The 24,877-nt window shown below is 44.2% G+C and overlaps 1 protein-coding gene across 1 annotated transcript; it reads left to right on the top strand.

Annotated features, from left to right (window-relative positions):
- Window positions 1-2,983: 2,983 nt before the first annotated feature.
- golga5 (golgin A5) lies at window positions 2,984-21,776 on the top strand. Its single transcript, XM_029712686.1, has 13 exons — window positions 2,984-3,285; window positions 3,670-4,389; window positions 4,579-4,815; window positions 5,041-5,260; window positions 5,804-5,927; window positions 9,665-9,868; window positions 10,006-10,176; window positions 10,459-10,587; window positions 14,912-15,010; window positions 16,151-16,376; window positions 19,203-19,302; window positions 19,741-19,804; window positions 20,547-21,776. The coding sequence occupies exons 2-13, from the start codon at window positions 3,678-3,680 to the stop codon at window positions 20,631-20,633; spliced, it is 2,373 nt and encodes a 790-aa protein (XP_029568546.1). The 5' UTR covers window positions 2,984-3,285; window positions 3,670-3,677; the 3' UTR covers window positions 20,634-21,776.
- Window positions 21,777-24,877: the final 3,101 nt, after the last annotated feature.

Here is a 24,877-nt window from a genome sequence, read left to right as displayed (position 1 = left end):
TTCAGGCAGGTTACATTGGTGCTAGCTAGGTAACGTTACCAAGCTAAAGTTAGCTAGCTATCCCAGAAGTTGCTAATAACATCTGTATTTTGATCCGGCTCGTTTGATTCTAATCTAATTTCAAATGCTCACACAGATGTTTTCCCATTTGATGGAAGAAATAATGCCTTATTATCAACACAGTATAGTACAGCTTGATCGGAATGGTGGTGATTGGCTTGCACGTGCAAATTCTATAATATAATTGTGTTATTTGACGTGTCAAATTAAAAGCTTATTTGACGTGTTTTTTTTTTTTGACAATCAAAGACCCAAACGGCGTTCCATAGATATGCGTGTGAACAATAGGTACAACTAAGGCATTGCCAGAATGCCACATGCATCCACTTTATATCAGTACGTTTGTAACAGCCTAAACATTACGAAACTTCTATTCGATTAAATAAGCCTCACGCAATTAGACACTCTCACATAGACCTCCATACAGAAAAAAGGGTTTATCTCAAACGGGATTTGATTTTTAGTATCAAATCAAATCAAATTGTATTAGTCACATGCGCCGAATACAACAGGTGTAGACCTTACAGTGAAATGCTTACTTACGAGCCCCTAAACAACAATGCAGTTTAAAAAAAAATACAGATAAGAATAAGAGATTAAAGTAACAAGTACCAAGATCACACAGTCTTCTGGAACAGCTGGTACTCTCATGCATGTTTCAGTGTTATTTGCCTCGAAGCGAGCATAGAAGTAGTTTAGCTCATCTGGTAGGCTTGTGTCACTGGGCAGCTCTCGGCTGTGTTTCCTTTTGTAGTCTGTATTGGTTTGCAATACCTGCCACATCCGATGAGTGTCAGAGCCGGTGTAGTACGATTTGCCTCTTTTGATGGTTCGTCGGAGGGCATAGCGGGTTAGAGTCCCACTCCTTGAAAGCGGCAGCTCTAGCCTTTAGCTCAGTGCGGATGCTGCCTGTAATCCATGGCTTCTGGTTGGGGTATGTACGTACAGTCACTGTGGGGACGACGTCATCAATGCACTTATTGATGAAGCCAATGACTGATGTGGAGTACTCCTCATTGCCATCGGAAGAATCCCCGGAACATATTCCAGTCTGTGCTAGCAAAACAGTCCTCTAGCTTAGCATCTGCTTCCTCTGACCACTATTTTATTGCTCTAGTCACTGGTGCTTCCTCCTTTAATCTTTGCTTGTAAGCCGGAATCAGGAGGATAGAATTATGGTCAGATTTGAAAAATGGAGGGCGAGGGAGAGCTTTGTATGCGTCTCTTTGTGTGGAGTATAGGTGGTCCAGAGTTCTTTTTCCTCTGGTTGCACATTTAACATGCTGATAGAAACTTGGTAAAACGGATTTAAGTTTCCCTGCATTAAAGTCCCCGGTTACTAGGAGCGTTCTCTTGTTTGCTTATGGCGGAATACAGCTCATTCAATGCTGTCTTAGTGCCAGCTTCTGACTGTTGTGGTATGTAAACAGCTACAAAGAATACAGATGAAAACTCTCTCGGTAGGTAGTGTGGTCTACAGCTTATCATGAGACACTCTACCTCAGGCGAGCAATAGCTCGAGACTTCTTTGTACATCATGCACCAGCTGTTGTTTACAAAAATACATAGACCGCCGCCCCTTGTCTTACCAGACGCCGCTGTTCTATCCTGCCGGTACAGCGTTTAACCAGCCAGCTGTATGTTGATGTTGTCGTCGTTCAGCCACGACTCCGTGAAGCATAAGATGTTACAGTTTTTAATGTCCCGTTGGTAGTTGAATCTTCCCAATAACTCGCCCATTTTATTGTCCAAAGATGTTTGCGAGTAGAATTGAGGGAAGTGGGGGTTTATTCGATCGTCTGCGAATTCTCAGAAGGCACCCCGACCTTCGCACCCTCTTTCTCTGCCTCCTCTTCACGCAGATCATGGGATCGGGGCCTGTTCCCGAGGAAGCAGTGTATCCTTCGCGTCGAGCTCGTCGGAGTCGTGAAAGGAAAAAGAGGATCCTGCTAGTCCGTGGTGAGTAATCACAGTCCTGATGTCTAGAAGTTATTTTCGGTCATACGAGACGGTAGCGGCAACATTATGTACAAAATAAGTAACAAAATAAGTTACAAACAACGCAAATAAACAATTTTAAAAAACACATTGGAGGCATGTAAAACGTCTGCCATCCTGTCCAGCGCCATCTTACAATTATTTAGATGAGGGATTTGGACTACTGATATTGAAATAAAAATGAATATGACACATTTTTCAAATTAATATTAAGGAAATAGTAATAATCAAAGCCCAATGCAATATTTATATAACCATTATTTAACTAGGCAAGTCAGTTAAGAACAATTTCTTATTTACAATGACATCCTACCCTGATCAAACTCGTACAACGCTGGGCCAGTTGTGCACCGCCCTATGGGACTCCCAATCACAACCGGATGTGATACAGCCTGGATTCGAACCAAGGACTGTAGTGATGCCTCTTGCACTGAGATGCAGTGCCTTAGACCACTGCGCCACTCGGGAGCCCTAATATAACAGTGGTCAACAATTTCTCTCCTGAAATGTGTTCAAAACCAATTATTTGTTATAACTAAACCAAGATAGACAATGGCCTGTCGTTTCCAATAGGAGCAAATGAATCCTAGTGGGCAGACCCAAGTACGAGTTATCGAGATCCTATTGGTGCGTTCTATCATTATTTGCATATTTCAGTTAGGGAACGCCAACACTGAAGTGCCCTTGCACTCCATCTAAACAACAAACACATTTTAAACTTTGGAAAATGGTAAAGTCTACAAATTTAGCCCCTCTCTGTTCGTAACATATTGTAGTTTTGGGAACACAAAACAGTATTGAGATCAAATGTTTCATGATGAGAATATTTGTAGAAAGTCTGCCAAATTGCATCACATTCAATATCCCCCCGCCCCTCCACTTGGATTCATCTCATCACCTTGGTGTTGAGTGGAAATGCCAACCGGATACTTCAGATTTATACATTCGGTGAAACATCTGGTTTTACTGTTCTATCTGTGTTAAAATTCTTGACAGCTGGGTTGTATTTTAATCAGGCATTAAGATAGGCGTTCTGTTTTTTGGGGGGGTCCTTGCGGTAGTTCCTGGTCCACGTATGAGACAGATCCAAACGCAAATATTTAGCTAACAAAGATTTACCAGATAATGTGTAAATGTGACACTATAATCTATCTGTTGATGATTCATCCCGGTCTATAAATTGTCTGGGATATTTTTAGTTTTGGACGTCGTCGTCGTTGTTATACGGTAAGTCGACTAGCTAGTTAGCGCTAATGGATACTAGTATGTTAAGATAGTTTAGTTGTCGAAACCTGTGTAATCCATCCCTGATTTATGCTGAAAGTTGATATCTCACTATGTTGTTAAACCTACCCACACAGACCATTTATACTATTTTGAGGGTTAACTTGAGGGTTGAGGGTTAACCCGGATTTCTAGCTAGGCTTCAAAGATGTTAGCCATAACATCAACAATCTTGCTATCTGTTGGACGGTAGAAGCTATGTCATCATAACATTTTGCATTATCTTTTGGTTTTAGGAGACGGTCTTTTGACATGAGATTTTGTCACAAAAGCTATTTTGTTATTTAATTTCTGAATCTGACAAACTGATTTAATTTGTGTTTCTAGGATGCAGAATGTCTTGGTTGGCCGACCTGGCAGGGAAAGCTGAAGACTTCCTGAATAAAGTGGATGCAGGAGCTGCCAGCCTGACCAAACCCCAAGGCCGCACCTCCTCCTTCTCCTCGGCCTACGATGCTCCTGACTCCACCGAAACCTCTCAGTACAGTAGCACCGGCTACAGCACCAACACATCAGAGACACAGCAACACCCCTATGGGAACTCCACCTCCCACAATGCACCAGGATCTGGTTTCATTACTGCAGCTGCTGGCAACATCAAAAAATCCAAAGGGTCCCTGTTGACTAGCTCAACCACAGTCTCCACTACCAGCACCCTTCCCCTGGGGTCTTCCAGCACTGCCTCCTCCTCCAGCTCCATCAAACCCTCCTCCAGCTTTGTGAGGCCCAGTAAGAAGAGTCAGAGTGAGCAAGATGTGGATGATGACCTGTTGTTTGACTTCCTTAACAGCTCAGATCCTCCGGCGGCCAGCGAGAGGAGGGAGGTCAGACCAAGAGAACCTCTCAGAGTGTCTCCTGAAGGATCAGGCTCCCCACAGCCAGCACCTCCTGCCTTGGCTGCTGCCCCCCTCATGGTCCCCTCAGCCCCCTCCACGCCCCCCTCCCTACGGGGCATGTCTCGTACCTCTAGCTACAGCTCTCTATCCACCAGTACTCACAGTGCCAAAACAGGGGGTTCAGAGGACGGCTCTGCCAAAGAAAGTCAAGGTACTGACACTTAAACTGGTAATGTTAATGTCCTGGCACATACGTGTATGCCTTTTTTGTTCTTTTATCTCAATGTTTGGTCGACATCATACAAGTTGCTGAAATAATCGACACAGTGTTCTAGTTACAATTGCTAATTTAAGTCAGCTCAATGTTCCCTCCTTTATATGTATTCTCTCTTTCTCCCAGACACACCTGATGGTTCTGACTCTGGGTTGGCTGTTCCCCAGTCTATCACCTACATATCAGAGTCTCCGGCCACATACGAGGCCCCTCCCCCAGCCCTGGCCCCGCCCCCTATAGAGGAGCAGCAGAGTCAGATGATGTCCAGTCTGCGTTTGGAGAACCAGCTACTGAGGTCAGAGGTCACCTCCCTCAACCAGGAACTGGCATCCATCATCCAGAGAGCCAAAGACACTCAGGAGGGTGAGAGAGCTGAGAGAGAGAAGACTCATGTCCGGTACCAAATCTGTTTATGCTGTCTTGCCAACTCCTATGGTCGTTGTCATGCCGATGGATGTTGTCTTGCCAACACAGCACTGACAGATCTGGGACCAGGTTATGCTCATGTATGTGTAGTAGACACCTAAATAATGTGGGTTGGTTATGTCTGTCGTGGGCGTAACTATGGTCATAATCTCTTTCCTACAGAATTGAACCAGGCACGGTTACGCACAGAGAAGTGGAATTCGGACCAGTCTCGCACAGACCGCACGGTCAGGGAGCTGCGGTCGCAGGTTGATGACCTCACGGAGGCCCTCGGTGCTAAGGACGGGCAGTTGGCCGTGCTGAAGGTCAGGCTAGATGAGGCAGATCAGTTACTGAAGTCACGGAGCTCTGCTCTGGAGGAGGCACAGACTGAGAGGTCCCGGTATGTTTACAATCTTTGTAGAAGTACTAAATCTGTCTGCTTCATTCATTATTAGTTAAAGACAACTACATTTGTCAGAAGGTATGTTTAATTAACCAAATCTTTGTGAATGAATAGATCCAGTCAATGAGGCTGTCCTACTGCTTCAACGTTTATATATTAGTAAAAAATATATATATATTTTTTTAAAGTCTAAGAATAATCAACATGCAACAGTGCTTACATGGGTAAAAATGGTGTTGACTCCGGAGGCTCTGTGTGAGGTGCTCTCTGAATAGCTAGTCTATGTGTAACGGAGGTAAGAACGTGCCGTAAGCTCACTCCACAGCTAGCTTGAAAGGTCGCTATTGAATCGGATCCTTTTCTGTAGGACAACTGGTCGGTACGTCGTCAAGGAGGCCGGTCACGTGTCTTTATGGTCCGAGCCCAGTAACTAAGGGAACCGGGACAGTGGAGGAAGCGACGCTGTTAGCATCACACTGAAGTTGGTTTTGTATAGCACTAGGGAGACAACAACTAACTTTGTACCCCCATCATGTCCAGGATCCTCCAGGACCACACAGAAGGAAGCAGTATGCAGTCCCAGGCCATGACGACCATGCAGGAGAGACTGAGGGAGGCAGACATGGCTCTACGCAGGGAACAGGACGGCTATAGACAGATGCAGGTAGATATACATACACACACACACACACACGGTCCCAACTCTCAAGTACACATTGATATTTGTTTTAAAATCTTTTTTTATCTTTAATCTGTCAAATACAAATGAAGGATGGCATGTGTAACTAGTGGAAACGGGGCACGTTCTTCATGTACAGTGCATTCAGACAGTATACATCCCTTGACTTTTTCCACATTTTGTTACGTTACAGCCTTATTCCTAATCAATCTACACACAATACCCCATAATATCACATTTACATAAGCATTCAGACCCTTTACTCTGTACTTTGAAGAAGCACCTTTGGCAGAGATTATAGCCTTCTTGGGTATGATGCTATTTACCCGGGGCGGCAGGTAGCCTAGTGGTTAGAGCGTTGGACCAGTAACCGAAAGGTTGCTAGATTGAATCCCTGAGCTGACCAGATAAAAATCTGTCGTTCTGCCCTGAATAAGGCAGTTAACCCACTGTTCCCCGGTAGGCCGTCATTGTAAATAAGAATTTGTTCTTAACTGACTTACCTAGTTAATTAAATAAAAATACAAGCTTGGCACACCTGTATTTGGGGAGTTTCTCCCGTTCTTCTCTGCAGATTCTCAAGCGCTGTTAGGTTGGATGGGGAGTGTTGCTGCACAGCTATTTTCAGGTCTCTCCAGAGATGTTTGATCGGGTTCAGGTCCGGTCTCTGGCTGGGCCACTCAAGGACATTCAGAGACTTGTCCTGAAGTCTTGGCTGTGTTCTTAGAGTCGTTGTCCTGTTGGAAGGTGAACCTTTGCCCCAGTCTGAGGTCCTGAGCGCTCTGGAGCAGGTTTTCATCAAGGATCTCTCTGTACGTTGCACCGTTCATCTTTCCCTCGATCCTGACTAGTCTCCCAGTCCCTGCCTCTGAAAAACATCCCCACAGTATGATGCTGCCACCACCATGCTTCAACAGAGGTATGGAGCCAAGTTTCCTCCAGACGTGACTCTTGGATTCAGGCCAAAGAGTTGAATCTTGGTTTCATTAGACCAGAGAATCTTGTTTCTCATGGTCAGAGTCCTTTAGGTGCCTTTTGGCAAACTCCAAGCTGCTGCAGAGATGATTGTCCTTCTGGATTGTTCTCCCATCTGGAGCTCTGGCAGTGACCATTGGGTTCTTGGTGGCCTCCCTGACCAAGGCCCTTCTCCCCCGATTGCTCAGTTTGGCCGGGCGGCCAGCTCTAGGAAGAGTCTTGGTGGTTCCAAACTTCTTCCATTTAAGAATGATGGCAGCTACTGTATTCTTGGGGACCTTTCAATACTGCAGAAATGTTTTGGTACCCTTCCCCAGATCTGTATCTCGACACAATCCTTTATTTAATAAAAAAAAATATATATTTTTACTTTTACCCCCTTTTTTTCTCCCCAGTTTTGCAGTATCCAATTGGTAGTTACAGTCTTGTCTCATCGCTGCAACTCCCGTATGGACTCGGGAGAGGCGAAGGTCACCTGGTGACTGTGTCAGCGTACACTGCGCCCGGCCTGCCACAGGAGTTGCTAGAGTGCGATGTGACAAGGACATCCCTGCCGGCCAAACCCTCCCCTAAGCAGGACGACGCTGGGCCAGTTGTGCGCTGCCCCATGGGTCTCCCGGCTGCGACAGAGCCTAGACTCTAACCAGGATCTCTAATGGAACAGCTGGCAACTGCGATGCAGTACTTTAGATCACAGCGGCGCTCGGGAGGCCCTGCCTCGACACAATCCTCTCAGTGCTCTATGGACAATTCCTTCGACCTCTTGGTTTTTGCTCTGACATGCACTGCCAACTGTGGGACCTTATACAGTATATATTTGATCCCCTGCTGATTTTGTACGTTTGCTCACTGATAAAGAAAGGATCAGTCTATAATTTTAATGGTAGGTTTATTTGAACAGTGAGAGACAGAATAACAACAACAAATATCCAGAAAAACGCATGTCAAAAATTTTATAAATTGATTTGCATTTTAATGAGGGAAATAAGTATTTGACCCCCTCTCAATCAGAAAGATTTCTGGCTCCCAGGTGTCTTTTATACAGGTAACAAGCTGAGATTAGGAGCACACTCTTAAAGGGAGTGCTCCTAATCTCGGCTTGTTACCTGTATGAAAGACACCTGTCCACAGAAGCAATCAATGAATCAGATTCCAAACTCTCCACCATGGCCAAGACCAAAGAGCACTCCAAGGATGTCAGGGACAATATTTGTAGACCTACACAAGGCTGGAATGGGCTACAAGACCATCGCCAAGCAGCTTGGTGAGAAGGTGACAACAGTTGGTGCGATTATTTGCAAATGGAAGAAACACAAAAGAACTGTCAATATCCCTCGGCCTGGGGCTCCATGCAAGGTCTCACCTCGTGGGGTTGCAATGATCATGAGAACGGTGAGGGATCAGCCCAGAACTACATGAGAGGATCTTGTCAATGATCTCAAGGCAGCTGGGACCATTGTCACCAAGAAATCAATTGGTAACACACTACGCCGTGAAGGACTGAAATCCTGCAGCGCCCGCAAGGTTCCCCTGCTCAGGAATACATATACATGCCCGTCTGAAGTTTGCCAATGAACATCTGAATGATTCAGAGGACAACTGGGTGAAAGTGTTGTGGTTAGATGAGACCAAAATGGAGCTCTTTGGCATCAACTCAACTCACTGTGTTTGGAGGAGGAGGAATGCTGCCTATGACCCCAAGAACACCATCCCACCGTCAAACATGGAGGTGGAAACATTATGCTTTGGGGGTGTTTTTCTGCTAAGGGGACAGGACAACTTCACCGCATCATTTGACGGGGCCATGTACTGTCAAATCTTGGGTGAGAACCTCCTTCCCTCAGCCAGGGCATTGAAAATGGGTCGTGGATGGGTATTCCAGCATGACCCAAATGACCCAAAACACACGGCCAAGGCAACAAAGGAGTGGCTCAAGAAGAAGCACATTTAGGTCCTGGAGTGGCCTAGCCAGTCTCCAGACCTTAATCCCATAGAAAATCTGTGGAGGGAGCTGAAGGTTCGAGTTGCCAAACGTCAGCCTCAACCTTAATGACTTGGAGAAGATCTGCAAAGAGGAGTGGGACAAAATCCCTCCTGAGATGTGTGCAAACCTGGTGGCCAACTACAAGAAACGTCTGACCTCTGTGATTGCCAACAAGGTTTTTGCCACCAAGTACTAAGTCATGTTTTGCAGAGGGGTCAAATATTATTTCCCTCATGAAAATGCAAATCATTTTATAACATTTTTGACATGCGTTTTTCTGGATTTTTGTTGTTGTTATTCTGTCTCACTGTTCATATAAACCTACCATTAAAATTATAGACTGAGCATTTCTTTGTAAGTGGGCAAACGTACAAAATCAGCAGGGGACCAAAACATTTCCCCCCCACTGTATAGACAGGTGTGTGCCTTTCCAAATCATGTCCAATCAAGTTGTAGAAACATTTCAAGGATGATCAATGGAAACAGGATGCACCTGAGCGCAACTTCGAGTCTCATAGCAAAGTGTCTGAATACTTATGTAAATAATGTATTTCTGTTTTTTTTTTTTTTTTTTTTATAAATATGCAAATAAAAAAATATGTGGTACTGTGTGTAGATTTGATTTTGTTTTATTTAATACATTTTAGAACAAGGATGTAATGTAACAAAGTGGAAAAAGTCAAGGGGTCTGAATACTTTATGAAGGGTCCTGGTCTCTAAGTCAATCATAGATTAGAACATGTCGTCTCCTTGGTTTCCACAGAGTGAGTTTGCGGTGCGGCTATCCAAGATGGAGGCTGAGAGGCAGACGCTAGCGGAGGCTGTGACTGGCGCAGAAAGACGGGCATCGGAGGATAAGCACCGGGTCGAGGACCTCCAACAGCAGATGAGGAGTGCCCGGAACACAGCCGAGACTGCCAAGCAGGAGTTACAGGACTATAAACACAAAGCCTCCCGCATACTACAGGTAGGAGATAGAGATTGACTCTTTTTTTAATTTATTTTTTATCCGTCACATATGGGAGATTTAGGACACAACTCACTATTTCCTTTCTAATGCTTTTGTTTTGTTGTACCACCTGTATGTGTGTGTGTCCTCTCCAGTCCAAAGAGAAGCTGATCAGCAGCCTGAAGGAGGGGTCAGGCTTGGATGGTCTGGAAGGAGGAGGAACAGGTGCTTTGGAGCTGGAGGAGCTTAGACATGAGAAGGAGCTCCAGAGAGATGAGATTCAGAAACTACAGGGACAGATGCAGACGCTCCGAGCTGAGATACAGGTGAGAAGGGACTGGAGATGGTTTCAATGATATATCCCTCTCTCGGCCACCCCCCCCCCCTCCCCTTAGCACACATACAAAGCAACTTACAGTACAGTGTGAGTGCATACAATTCTGTAGTATGTTGATGTGATTCCTGCAGTATCCCTGCGGGAATTGAACTCCTCACCTTGCCGTTGCTAGCACCAACTGAGCCACACAGGACATGCTTACTTCAAGACAACCTTGGTGGCTGGATGACCTGGCTGTAAGAGTGAGATGTTGTGACCTTTTTTCTCCCAGGACTTGGAGGTAGCGGCCCTGACTGAGGCAGAGACGTGGAGAGAGCAGCAGCTGGAGATCCAGGAGCAACAGACCCGACAGACCAGAGCCAAGCAGGAAGTGGAGGCCGAGGTGGAGCGCTACAAACAGGTAGCGGAATATATCTTCTTATACCACGCCGTTGTTGAATACTCCTTTCTGATTGGCTCTGAAGGGCATTCTAGAGCATGCGTTATTTCTCTGTAATGTACAGTATAATTCAATGGCTCTGAAGTTCATTCTTGTATGTTTTATGTTTGAGCTGCTTTTGAAAGCAAAAATCGTTTTTTTTTTTTAAACATTATTGGCATTGTTGAAAAATCGAATTTCATAATAGCAAGCTAGGACCGACGCTTTGGTTAGCAAAGCTAGGAAGTCTTTTTGTTTTGGCCACCAAGGCAACTACTGTAGCAGTCTAGTAAACTTGCTAGCTTCTTCAGTGGATGTTGAATACATTTCTTGCAGCAAAAATAGCCTTTGTATAAGCGGGAAAATATTGCAACTCCGTGGGAAGTGAGATGGGAGGAATCACTTGTGTCTTACTAGTGGGTAAGATGGCGGCGTTCAGGAGGTTGCCGGTTCCTGCTCAACTTTGATTATAATTTTCTTTATGGTCATTTTTTGCGTTAATTGTTACTTTGTTTGCTCAGAATGTTTCTTGCAATAATTTTCTACGACCAACAAAAACACTTCAGCGAACTGTACAAGATCATAAGCCATTCTACAAATCCTCTCACCCGGGAGAAGTCTTTTATTGTTGCTGGTGATCATTTGGGTTTATCACCGACATGTATCCTGCGGACGACCACACCGTGTTTCGCTCCTATCAGGTAAAAACAAGAAGTGGCTCCTGTGGGCACGCGATCAGCACGGATCCCGGTTATTGTTGAGTCAGGATTTGGCCCCATCATGTCATCCTGCCTGTTTAATGGTACAGGCTTGTGGTGTAATGGTGCGGGGGGGGAACGTTTTTTTCTGGAACACGTTAGTTCCCTAAATATCAATTGAGCAATGTTTCCATGCCTCAAAGAATTCAGGCTGTTCTGGAGGCAAAGGGGGTTCCAACCAGGTACTAGATGGGTGTAGCTAATAAACTGTGTGCACATCAGTCACAGGCTTTATTAGGAAATATGTTGAACCCACAATAACAATCTGGACCAATAAAAATCTGTTCAATGTCAGCAGCACGAACCCTGATGACTCTGTGACGTGCGACGTGTACAAGGCAAGCAGGTACAAGCTCCGCAAAATCCATTAGGGGGACAAACTTCAATTGATGTTCCACTCAGACTCACGTCGCAAATGCAGGTGTGGTGTGCCCCCCCCCCCCCCCCCCCCCCCGAAGCCTCCCTCCCAGACGAGCTTAATGCATTCTATGCTCGCTTCAAGGCAAATTACCTGACAATCCAGGAGGACTCTCGCTGCTCTGGACGACCAGGTGCTATCACTCGGCGTACAATTGGCCCAGCGTTGTCTTGCTTAGGGGAGGGTTTGGCCGGCAGGGATGTCCTTGTCCCATCGCGCTCTAGCGACTCCTGTGGCGGGCCGGGCGCAGTGCACGCTGACACGGTCGCCAGGTGACCGGTGTTTCCTCCGACACATTGGTGTAGCTGGCTTCCGGGTTAAGCGGGCATTATGTCAAGAAGCAGTGCGGCTTGGTTGTGTCGTGTTTCGGAGGACGCACGGCTCTCGACCTTCGCCTCTCCCAAGTCCGTACGGGAGTTGCAGCGATGAGGCAAGACTGTAACTACCAATTGGATACCGCGAAACTGGGGAGAAAAAAGGGTAAAAGTTTTTTAAAAAACGTTTAAAAAGAATGCTGTTCATTGACTACAGTTCAGCATTCAACACTATTGTTCCATCCAAGCTCGACACGGGTCTGGACACCACCCAGTGCAACTGGATTCTGGTCTTACTGACGAGCAGACTACAGGCTGTGCGTTTTGGCAACAACATCTCCTCCACGACTGACTCTTAAAACAGGGGCCCCCCAGGTATGTGTCCTCAGTCCTCTGCTGTACTTCCTGTTCACCCACGACTGGGCGGCTTTGCACGACACCTACTCCATCATCTGGTCTCCATGACGACACCACGATTGTAGTCCTGACAACTAACAGTGATGAGTCAGCCTTTAGGGAAGACGTCAGTGAACTGGCATTGTGGTGTCGTGACAACAACCTCTCTCTCTCTCAATGTCAGCAAAACAAAGGAGTTGATTGTTGACTTCAGGAAGCAGAGGGGACATGCCCCTGATTCACATCAATGGGACTGCAGTAAAGAGAATCACGATTTTTAAGTTTATTGGCGTCCACATCACCAAAGACTTGACACGGACCAACAACACCACCACTCTTGTCAAGAGGGCGCAACAGCGTCTCTACTTCCTAAGGCGGCTGAATAAATTCGGCATGCCACCCCTCCAGATCCTCACCAAATACTACCGCTGCACCGTCGAGTGCGTCCTACCAGTTGCATCACAGCCTGGTAAGGGAATTACTCCATATACGACCGCAAGGCCTTCCAGCGGGTGGTGAAGATGGCTCAGTACATCCCTGGGACCAGAACATCTACTCAAAATGGTGTCTGAGGAAGCATCATCAAGGACCCCACACACCCCAGCCACGAGCTGTTCTCTCCCTAACCGTCGGGCAGACAGTATCGAAGCACGAGGTCTGATACCAACAGATTCAGAGACAGTTTCTATCTACAAGCCATCAGACTGCTGAACACTTGAGCTGGACTGACCATCTGCTCTTATTCTCCACACCTCAGCACTCGCTCACTCACACACAGACATACACAAAGTATGTGGACACAGCTTTTTCAGCCACACCCGTTGCTGACAGGTGTATAAAATCGAGCACACAGCCCAGCAATCTCCGTAGACGAACATTGGCAGTTGAATAGCCTTACTGAAGGATGCCACCTTTCCAACAAGTCAGTTTGTCAAATTTCTTCCTTGCTAGAGCTGTCCCGCTCACCTGTAAATGCTGTTATTGTGAAGTGGAAATGTCGAGGAGCAACAATGGCTCAGGCGCAATGTGGTAGGCCAGACAATCTCACAGAACGGGACCGCCGAGTGCTGTCCTCGGTTACAACACTCACTACCTAGTCCCAAACTGCTTCTGGAAGCAACATCGGCACAAGAACTGTTCATCGGGAGCTTCATGAAATGGGTTTCCATGGCCGAGCAGCCGCACACAAGCCTAAGATCGCCATGCACAATGCCAAGCGTCGGCTGGAGTGGTGTAAAGCTCGCCGCTATTGGACTCTGGAGCAGTGGAAACCCGTTTTCTGGAGTGATGAATCACGCTTCAACATCTGGCAGTTCGACTGACGAATCTGGGTTTGGCGGATGCCAGGAGAACTGCCCGAAATATAGTGCCAACTGTAAAGTTTGGTGGAGGAGGAATAATGGTCTGGGGCTGTTTTTCATGGTTCGGGCTAGACCCCTTAGTTCCACTGAAGGGCAACCTTAACTCTACGGCATACAGTGACATTCTAGACGATTCTGTGCTTCCAACTTTATGGCAACAGTTTGGGGAAAGCCCTTTCCTGTTTCAGCATGACAATGCACAAAGCAAGGTCCCATTCAAAAATGGTTTGTCGAGATCGGTGTGGAAGAACTTGACTGGCCTGCACAGAGCCCTGACCTTGACTCCATCGAACACCTTTGGAATCTTTTGAATTGGAACACCGACTGCGAGCCAGGCCTAATTGCCCAACATCAGTCCCCAACCTCACTAATGCTCTTGTGGCTGAATGGAAGCAAGTCACCTGCAGCAATGTTCCAACATCTCGCCTTTCCATGAAGAGTGGAGGCTGTTATAACAGCAAAGGGGGGGACCGACTCCATATTAATGCCCATGGTTTTGGAATGAGATGTTCGACGAGGATGTGTTTCACATACGTTTGGCCATGTAGTGTACGTTCATGCTACACACATCACAACTGCTGCTACCAGACTCATATTATACTACATTTACATTTACGTCATTTAGCAGACGCTCTTATCCAGAGCGACTTACAAATTGGTGCATTCACCTTATGCTCAGTTTATACACTGCCCCCATCCCCCCTTCTCCAATACACGTGTAAATATTATAAATTGTGCCTTCCTGTATTATACCGATGCTAAAATGTGTATTATATATTCTTTTGTATTGTTATTTTTTTCTTAATTGTTGCATTGTCGAAGTAACCTGCAAGTAAGCATTTCATTGGACAATATCTACCAAGCATATCCAATGCATCCGACTAATAAAACTTTAAACTTAGGTCCTATTCATTTAAGGCAATGGGAAAAACATTTATGATACGTTTTGCAATGGAAAATGTGTGTTTCTTAAATCGACCACATGTCCAGGTAGTCCCTGCCTGTTTCTTTCTCTATATCTGGGCTAAGGGGAACTTTTTGTGTGTGTGTGTGATGTAGGAGCTACAGTATGTAGAGGAGGAAAACCATCGTTCCAAGACCACACTGCAGAGTCGCATCAAGGATCGGGAGGATGAGATACAGAAACTCAGAAACCAGGTATATAGACATACCAGTTGGAAGTCCGAAGTTTACATACACTTAGGTTGGAGTCATTTAAAAACTTGTTTTTCAACCACTTCACAAATTTCTTGTTAACAAACTATAGTTTTGGCAAGTCGGTTAGGACATCTACTTTTGTGCATGACACAAGTAATTTTGCCTAGAAGGCCAGCATCCTGGAGTCGCCTCTTCGCTGTTGACGTTGAGACTGGTGTTTTGCGGGTACTATTTAATGAAGCTGCCATTTGAGGACTTGTGAGGTGTCTGTTTCTCAAACTAGACACTCTATGTACTTGTCCTCTTGCTCAGTTGTGCACCGGGGCCTCCCACTCCTCTTTCTATTCAGGTTAGAGCCAGTTCGCGCTGTTCTGTGAAGGGAGTAGTACACTGCGTTGTACGAGATCTTCAGTTTCTTGGCAATTTCTGAGCATGGAATAGCCTTAATTTCTCAGAACAAGAATAGACTGACAAGTTTCAGAAGAAATGTATTTGTTTCTGGCTATTTTGAGCCTGTAATCACACCCACAAATGCTGATGCTCCAGATACTCAACTAGTCTAAAGAAGGCCAGTTTTATTGCTTCTTTAATCAGGACAACAGTTTTCAGCTGTGCTAACATAATTGCAAAAGGGTATTTTAATGATTAATTAGCCTTTTTAAAATGATAAACTTTGATTAGCTAACACAACGTGCCATTGGAACACAGGAGTGATGGCTGCTGATAATGGGCCTCTGTACACCTATGTAGATATTCCATAAGAAATCAGCTGTTTCCTGCTACAATTGTTAATGTTGTAAATTACTCTGTCTACACTGTATTTCTGATCAATTTGATGTTATTTTAATGGACAGAAAATGTGTTTCTCTTTTAAAAAAACAAGGACATTTCTAAGTGACCCCAAACTTTTTTGAACGGTAGTGTATGTCAATGAAGTTCACATAATAAACATATAAAATGTGACTTTTATTGACATTCTACTGCATTGTTAGGAGCTAGGAACGTAAGCATTTCACTGCACGTGTTTATAACATCTGCTAAATTGTATGCAACCAATAAACTTATTTGATTTTAGAAGTAGCACAGGTAACGTTACATTTCCCTGTCCCGCCCTCTTCCTCCTCCCTCCTGCCTCCCTAGCTGACCAATAAGGCTCTGAGCAGCAGTAGCCAGGTGGAGCTAGAGAGCAGGTTACACCAGCTGACAGAGACTCTGATTCAGAAGCAGACCATGCTGGAATCCCTGGGAACAGAGAAGAGCTCTCTGGTCTTCCAGCTAGAGAGGCTGGAGACTCAGCTGAAGAGCGTCCAGGGAGGAGGGCAGACCGGGGGGCCGGCCATTAACATGAGCAGCATGGAGAGCCCAGGTGAGGCTGAGGCTGTTTTTAAAAAGAAAAATACCACCCTATATACATTAGTACACTATTTTTGACCAGCTGAGGTGAGACTGATGTCGTGTGTGGATGGATATGATTAGGTAGCCTGGTTGGCCCAGATATGTTAATAATGTGTAACCAACTCCTTTCGGTATTGGTCTGGGTCCAGGCTAATGGCTAGTTCAGGGTGGGGAATTATTATTTTGGGGGGGAAAAGCAAACTCCAGGCTACTCTTAAATGTCTAAAACTAGATAAAGTATGTAGAAATTATAATGGACCTTTTTTTTTTATATATATATTTTTTTAAATAACTGCCCTTTTGCTGGCCTGCAAATTGTTTTTGACGAACAAATCGGTCTGAAAATGAATCTGTGCTCGCGGTGTTACCCTCGAGCCAAAATGTTTGCCAACCCCTGGACTAGTTGGTTAAAGTTAGTGCTTTTCTTGATGCTCAGCTAACTTTTATTTGATAGATCGTCGTTGCAAGTAAATAAATACATTGATTTTGAGATTTGGGAAGTATTTTTTTTGATGAACAAGCACTCAGCTCAAGCTCTTTACTTGATTTATTATTAAAAAAAAATTTATTTGTGTTCAGATGGCCACTCAAATTGTTGGTGTATGTAAAGCATTTCCCACACTGAGAGCAGAGGTAGGGTCTCTCCTGTGGGAACTCTCTTGCACTTACTGAGTGTGAAGGAATGACGACAACTCTTTCCACACTCTGTAGAAGAGAAGGCTATTTCTTCTGTGTGGATCACCTGGTGGCTTGTAAGATCACTGGTGTTCGGCAAATGTCTTCCCACATTCAGTGCAGTGATAAGGGCGTTCTCATGTGTGCCGTGCCTCGTGTCTCTAAGTTTACACTGCTAGTGAAATTCATCACAGGTCTTTAATCCAGTGTGGATCATCATGTGTTTATCAAGCTCATCTTTTCGACGAAGATGTACCATATTGTTGGCAACAGTGGTGTTTTTCCTCCTGTGTGGATTATCTTGTGCCTACTGAGAGTGTACGACGGAAACTCTCTTTACACACGCTGTACAAGAGATCTTTCTCCTGTGTGGATCTGCGCTGGTGCTTTATAAGATCCACAGTGTGAAAACATACTCCCACATTCAGTGTAGTGGTAGTGCTTTTCTCTTGTGTGACCTGGCTAGTGTGTCTCTTAAGTTTTTTTCTCTGCTGGTGAAGCCCTTCCTGTATCCATCACAAGATGTATGATCTTTTCCCCAGTGTGTTATCATGGGTCTTTTTCAGCAGGTATTTTTTTTGACCGAAAGCTTTTCCACACAGAAATGATTTCTGTTTCTATCTTCCTTTTCGTCTCCTTTGGATTTCTAACCTTGTGTGTTTTTGTTCAGATTATTTCCAGGTGTTTTGGTGGGTTGGGAACCTGTTTTGTTCAGATCTGTGCATTTAGGATGTCCTTTATCTGACATCGTGGCGCATTTGTACTTTAGAGACAAACTCGGATCCTTCTCTCTTCTTCAAACTCGCTTAACAACAAGACATCAGCCCGTTTCATTTCGATGTTCAGATTCCTGTATAATCCCCCTTTTTGATTCTCAAAGTCTCTATTTAAAAAGTAATCGAGGCATTCAGACGGGTGACTCTTCAAACCCGCTTCAGTTTTGATGTGAATATTTGGCCCAGGAGTAATACTTATGTATTGACAACATGTTTCCAGGCTTCTTCACACTCCTGTCTGGAAAAGGCCTGTTTGTTGGTCAGCTGCTGGTCCAAAATCAGGCTCACTTTTCACAAAAACAGGAAGCAGGGAGGAAAAGCTGGTTCTGGTCAACAAATCACAGCTCACCTCACAGCTAGATCCTATATGAAAACACACCACAAAAGTGTTATTCCATGTGGACTAAACATGGCCAAGACATGAATACTTTATTTTACAACAGACAACATTTCTCTAGGTTTTTCTACAGAAGCTTTTTAGACATCTGCATAAAATCATAACTGAGAAATATTTAATCAAAGAAATCTGTAGATTTAAAAAATTTGCAGTGTGTGTGTGCTCACTACTCAGAATAACAACTTCAATATTAATTTGAGTCTTCACAACGTTTTTCAGAGATTGAACCAACAAGATTACATTTAAACATGACAACCAACAGAACTAAACAAAACTGATTCACTTTCAGTTCTCTACTCTCTTACAATGTTTCATTGCCCCTAAAGTTCTTTGTTTTTGTCATTAAGTTAACTGTAGCATAGTGTATCAGAGGCCTTACAGCTACACCCCAAGAGGAAAAATACAACTAATACAACAAGAAAGCAGAATCAAAATGACCAGAGTCCAGTTGTACATCGGAAGACTCATAGATTCACCATTTTTTATATTGACACTTCTCGGGGGCAACAGCAAGATTAGGGGGCAACAGCAAGATTAGGGGGCAACAGCAAGATTAGGGGGCAACAGCAAGATTAGGGGGCAACAGCAAGATTAGGGGGCAACAGCAAGATTAGGGGGCAACAGATAGTAAAAAGGAGTCCCATGTTGTATAGAAGTCTTCTCCCTTGTTCCTAAATATAGCACTCCTTTTCTCCAGTGGTGGTAGGACTTTTTAAAGATCTCACAATTCCACAGATTTTATTGTTCGTGGCTGTTTTTTTTTATCCAGTTCAAGAGAATGTATTTGCAGGCCTCAGAGTCATTTTTTTGTTGTTTTTTTTTTAAGGAGATTTGAGCAGATTTTTGGGGAAGTTGAGATGTTACTAGTAAAAGATGTGAGATTTGTTTTGTTTCACCATAACCTCTTGGATGGCAGGACTGAAAAGGTCTTTATGTTAACTTCACACAGGGACACGACAGAGGAACGCACCAATCCTGTTCAACGACCACGACAGTCCAGGAGTGTATGGACAGGTACGCAAGGCAGCCAGCACCATCGACCGGTTCAGGTGAGCTATTATACCAGAGGGTTGGCCTTATCAAAACAGACTTTTTCTTGTGTTATTTAAAAGGAGTGTTTTTAAAAAAAAAAAATTATGCTTTATTCAGACAGTACAGAAACAGAGGTAGACAGGCCAGACAGGGCAATCAACCACAAGACCTTTAATAAGGCTCTTATGTTAGTTTCAGGAATGTTACCATACAACTATACCTCCAAGTTAAGTTTTGAGGAATTGTTTAGTAATGTTAACTTGTCACAAATACATGAGCTGTTTTTTGTTGTTGTTTTGTTTGTTAATAAAGAGCCAGTGGAATTTCGTTCTCGTTCTGTATGTTGTGATGCTGTATTCAGATTTTATAGGCACGAATGTTTACCATTCAGCCACACCAGTGTCACATTTTTATATCTCACCTCGTCAATAATCAGGAAAATCTTGTCCTTCCAGCATCCGATTAGGAATCTTCCTGAGACGCTACCCCGTTGCTCGGGTTTTTGTAATACTGTATATGGTGAGTGTCTTTTTTGTATCGCAAACTTTTATCGCAACTACTATATTTACTGCACGTGTAACGCTGACCAAAATATACGTTAAAATTCTCTCTTCCTTTTTTTAACTAAATAAAACCAATGAAACCAGTACAGAACTCAGAAACCAGTACAGAACCAGTACAGAACTCAGAAACCAGTACAGAACCAGTACAGAACTCAGAAACCAGTACAGAACCAGTACAGAACTCAGAAACCAGTACAGAACCAGTACAGAACCAGTACAGAACCAGTACAGAACCAGTACAGAACCAGTACAGAACCAGTACAGAACTCAGAAACCAGTACAGAACCAGTACAGAACCAGTACAGAACTCAGAAACCAGTACAGAACCAGTACAGAACTCAGAAACCAGTACAGAACCAGTACAGAACTCAGAAACCAGTACAGAACCAGTACAGAACTCAGAAACCAGTACAGAACCAGTACAGAACCAGTACAGAAACCAGTACAGAACCAGTACAGAACCAGTACAGAACTCAGAAACCAGTACAGAACCAGTACAGAACTCAGAAACCAGTACAGAACCAGTACAGAACTCAGAAACCAGTACAGAACCAGTACAGAACTCAGAAACCAGTACAGAACCAGTACAGAACTCTTGCTGTTTTAAAAAAAAATAATACATGTTTTACACTTTTTTTTGTTAGAAATAAACGTGTCACAATGATCTTTTAAAGCCCAGTTTGTTTGTTTTTTTTCAGGCACTACTGCACCTATGGGTCATGATTGTTCTGTTGACCTATTCCCCAGAGATGCATGAGATCCACGACCATCCTGCAGGGAGATAGAACACAAGGCCTGAACACAAGGCCTGAACAATGTCATGATAGAGCTTTATATATATATATATGTTGTTGTGATTTAGGGTAAGGTGAAGATGAGTTCTCTTTGCCATCGAAGACTAGCCTGGTGCCAGGTCTGTTTGTGCTGTTCAGACCTGCCTACCATACACGCAACTTTAGGTCAAAAGTACGCTGGTATGGAAGAGGGGGGGGAAGAAAAAAAAAACATTTTTTTTTTTAAATAGCACAAATAGGCTTTTAGTTGGCGAATTGTGGCTTTTGACTCAACCGTCTGAAGTTGGAGCTGAGCCAATCAGAGGACATGGGCGAGGAGGAAAAATCTCTCTCTCAGCTACAGCCCGTAACCCTAAAGTCAGTACTATTTCCCTCTCTCAGGCTTGGCTGGCAGCTCTCCGCCACGTCCGTTGATACTACTGATGTGTGAGGGGAAAAAGGAGAACGAATTGTTTTTGCTTAATTAATACGTTTTCCCAAAATTGTGTGTTTTTAGTCAAGCACATAATCACTATTATTTAGTAGTTAGCTCCTTGGTTAAGGCGTCACTACGACGAAAGTAGTTAGCTACAGCGTTTTATTAAACGAACCCGAGAACATTTTCTTGACCGTACATGCTTTTGATCTCCGCAACAGCGCATTGACGAGCAAAGGGGAAATGTGCGCGTCGCTGCGCGGATGGAAAACGGTCATGGCAAGGAGAGCTCTTCCGCCGGTACCGTCCTTCACAGAAAAGTTCTGTTTATAGACCTTTTTAACGATTTAGTAGGCCAATGTTAATGAATCAGTTTCTTGATTATAGCTAAATGTCAACAGTAGGCTGCTAATGCTGTGGTAAATCAGTTCACCGATGACGACGGGGCATGTTGAATAAATCCTAGTCTAGTCGTCAGGCCTGATGAATTTAACTAGATCAGGGATAGAGATCTGAAACCAGCTCCGATACCATCTCTGACAGCCCTAGTTGTTTCATATTCCATATAGCCTACAGTAAGCTAGACTAATACATTACATCCAGTAATTGAATTATTCTGAATTCTCCCCAAACAAAATGAAGAAGCCAGTTTACACTTTCACTAAACTCTATCCACATAAAGACATATATTAATTAGAATTACCCCTAAATTGAACCTAGAAAAAAAATGTGAAAGTGTCATTGAGACCAGCTCAATTTTATTTAGGATCAATCACAAGACTACATTTTGATATCATTTAGGACTAGGTTTCAGGTAATGGCAGTTTTTTTTTACGTTTTTTTTTTTTTTAAAGAAAATTTGCAAAATGGCGTCTGTGGTGCCGCGCTGAAGTGATACTTCAAGGTTGGCAGGTCTGTGTTTTGCCAGCTCCGTTCTCCGTTGGCATGACGATGACCATAGGAGTTGGCTAGAAAGCACACCTAGATCTGAGACCAAAAGGCTAGTTGGAGTAGGGATGGAGCAAGCTGCTGATTTAAAATGATTCAATAACGCACAGAACTGACATGCTATCTACTCTATGGGACACTGACTGACTTGGGATCACTTTTCCCCGTTTTCTACCTCCTTAAAGGGTTGCAAAATACTTGTAACTTTCCCCCAAAAATTTACAGGTTTTCCAGACATTCTCTTTGGAGGTTTACTGGAATCAGGAGAATAACCAAGGAGGGAATCGGGGGGGAATCCACTAACTGGAATCCTCCAACTAGGATGTCTGGGGAAACCTGGGAATTTGGAGAAGTTACTAGAATTATGCAACCCTCCCTGTCCCTTGTCCCCCCCTGTCCCTTGTCCCCCCCTGTCCCTTGTCCCCCCCTGTCCCTTGACCCCTTGTCCCCCCCTGTCCCTTGACCCCTTGTCCCCCCCCTGTCCCTTGACCCCTTGTCCCCCCCCTGTCCCTTGACCCCTTGTCCCCCCCTGTCCCTTGTCCCCCCCTGTTCCTTGTCCCCCCCCTGTCCCTTGTCCCTCCCCTGTCCCTTGTCCCTCCCCTGTCCCTTGTCCCTCCCCTGTCCCTTGTCCCTCCCCTGTCCCTTGTCCCCCCCTGTCCCTTGACCCCCTGTCCCCCTCGTCCTACCTAAAGATCCACAGGTCAGTCACAGTAGAATGGGGTTTTATAGCTGTTACACAGTCAGATGCTGGTGGGTAGTGCAGTGATGACGGCATATTCATTACAGTTATATTCATTTCTCCTTATCCCTTCTCCTGTACGATGTTACTCTCCCTATCTTAAATCTGTTCGTTTATTTTCCCCCATAGAAACTTATGTTTCCATTCACAGTTTTTATGTGAGTAAAGTCATACCTAAAAAAAAATAAAGATCATTTAAAGCTGGGATGGAAACCGAAAAGTTTCGGTACAATTGTAGAAATGCCGACGGATAATTTGTTCGTTCAACATGGTGGGTTCTTTTTTGTGTCGGTAAAATGTATTACGCGAGAAATGGCAGTGGAAACGTCTTTTTTTTTTTATGCGCAGACGTAAACTTGGAGTCACGCAATGATATGATGTGTGTGTGTGTCTGGTCCTTCCACTACGACTGGGGAAACCATGCAGTTTACTAGGCTACAGATGAAATAGGTTATGATGAACTTCACAGGGAGGTGTAAAAGTGCACGGTGATCTTGATGCACTTATCCAATAAATATCGAGGGTGTTATTCTGGTGACATGATGATCGATGCTTGACTGCTGTTTTGACAAATAAACATTTGCATATTTTCTTTTATGAGGATTCTAGAATATTCACATGAAAATCTGTCTCTCCAATTGGATGGAAATTTAGCTACTGAGGATTATTTAAATGTGAAAAGGATTATTTTAATAAACATCAAACCTGAAGATAAAAACACTTTGTTTTTGTTTCATCTGTCTGTGGATGCATAAATTATTTGCATCAGTTAAAACACAACACTGCTTTTCTTAGCAGTGCATAGTTGCCTGACAGGAAATTGCCATGCTGTAGATTAATTATAGCCGATTCCTCCTTGGAAACTATCGTAGGCCTACATACCCTGTTGGAACAACCAGAGGTGAGTCCCTGCTAACACTGGCCTGGCCAAAACTCATTATCTACCTGACCCTACATGCACTACATGACCAAAAGTATGTGGACACCTGCTCGTTGAACATCTCATTCCAAAATCATGGGCATTAATATGGAGTTGGTCCCTTTTGCTGCTATAACAGCCTCCAGTCTTCTGGAAAGGCTTTCCACTCGATGATGGAACATTGCTGCGGGGACTTGCTTCCATTCAGCCACAAGAGCATTAGTGAGGTCAGGTACTGATGTTGGGAGATTAGGCCTGGCTGGCAGTCGGCGTTCCAATTCATCCCAAAGGTGTTCGATGGGGTTGAGGTCAGGGCTCTGTGCACGCCAGTCAAGTTCTTCCACACTGATTTCGACAAACCATTTCTGTATGGACCTCTGGCTTTGTGCACAAGGGAATTGTCATGCTGAAACAGGGAAGGGCCTTCCCCAAACTGTTGCCACAAAGTTGGAAGCACAGAATCGTCTAGAATGTCATTGTATGCTGAAACGTTAAGATTTCCCTTCAGTAGAACTAAGGGGCCTAGCCGGAACCATGAAAAACAGCCCCAGACCATTATTCCTCCTTCACCAAACTTTCGTTTACACAATGCATCGGGGCAGATGGCATCCGCCAAACCCAGATTTGTCAGTCGGACTGGTCATGGCTCATAACACCAGTGGAGGCTCCTCAGAGGAGGAAGTGGCGGACCATCCTCCAGTGATTTTCATAAAAATAAAAATTGTCAAACATATAAAAAGTTGTACTTTTATCTATAAACTATACTAAATATATTCACGTCACCAAATAATTGATTAAAACACACTGTTTTGCAATGAAGGTCTACAGTAGCCTCAACAGCACTCTGTAGGGTAGCACCATGGTGTAGCCGGAGGACAGCTAGCTTCCATCCTCCTCTGGGTACATTGACTTCAATACAAAACCTAGGAGGCTCATGGTTCTCACCCCCTTCCATCGACTTACACAGTAATTATGACAACTTCCGGAGAACATCCTCCAACCTATCAGAGCTCTTACAGCATGAACTGAAATGTTGTCTACCCAATCAAAGGATCAGAGAATGAATCTAGTACTGAAAGCATAAACTACAGCTAGCTAGCACTGCAGTGCATAAAAAGTGGTGAGAATTTGACTCAAACAGAGAGAAAGACAATAATTGAACAGTTTTGAACAAATTAATTTCTTCCAAAATGGAGGCGAGAGAGATTTTCAGT

Source organism: Salmo trutta, chromosome 25 (genome assembly GCF_901001165.1).
Source record: "Salmo trutta chromosome 25, fSalTru1.1, whole genome shotgun sequence".
In the NCBI taxonomy this organism is placed as follows: Eukaryota; Metazoa; Chordata; class Actinopteri; order Salmoniformes; family Salmonidae; genus Salmo; species Salmo trutta.
This window is presented reverse-complemented; position numbering and strand designations above follow the sequence as displayed.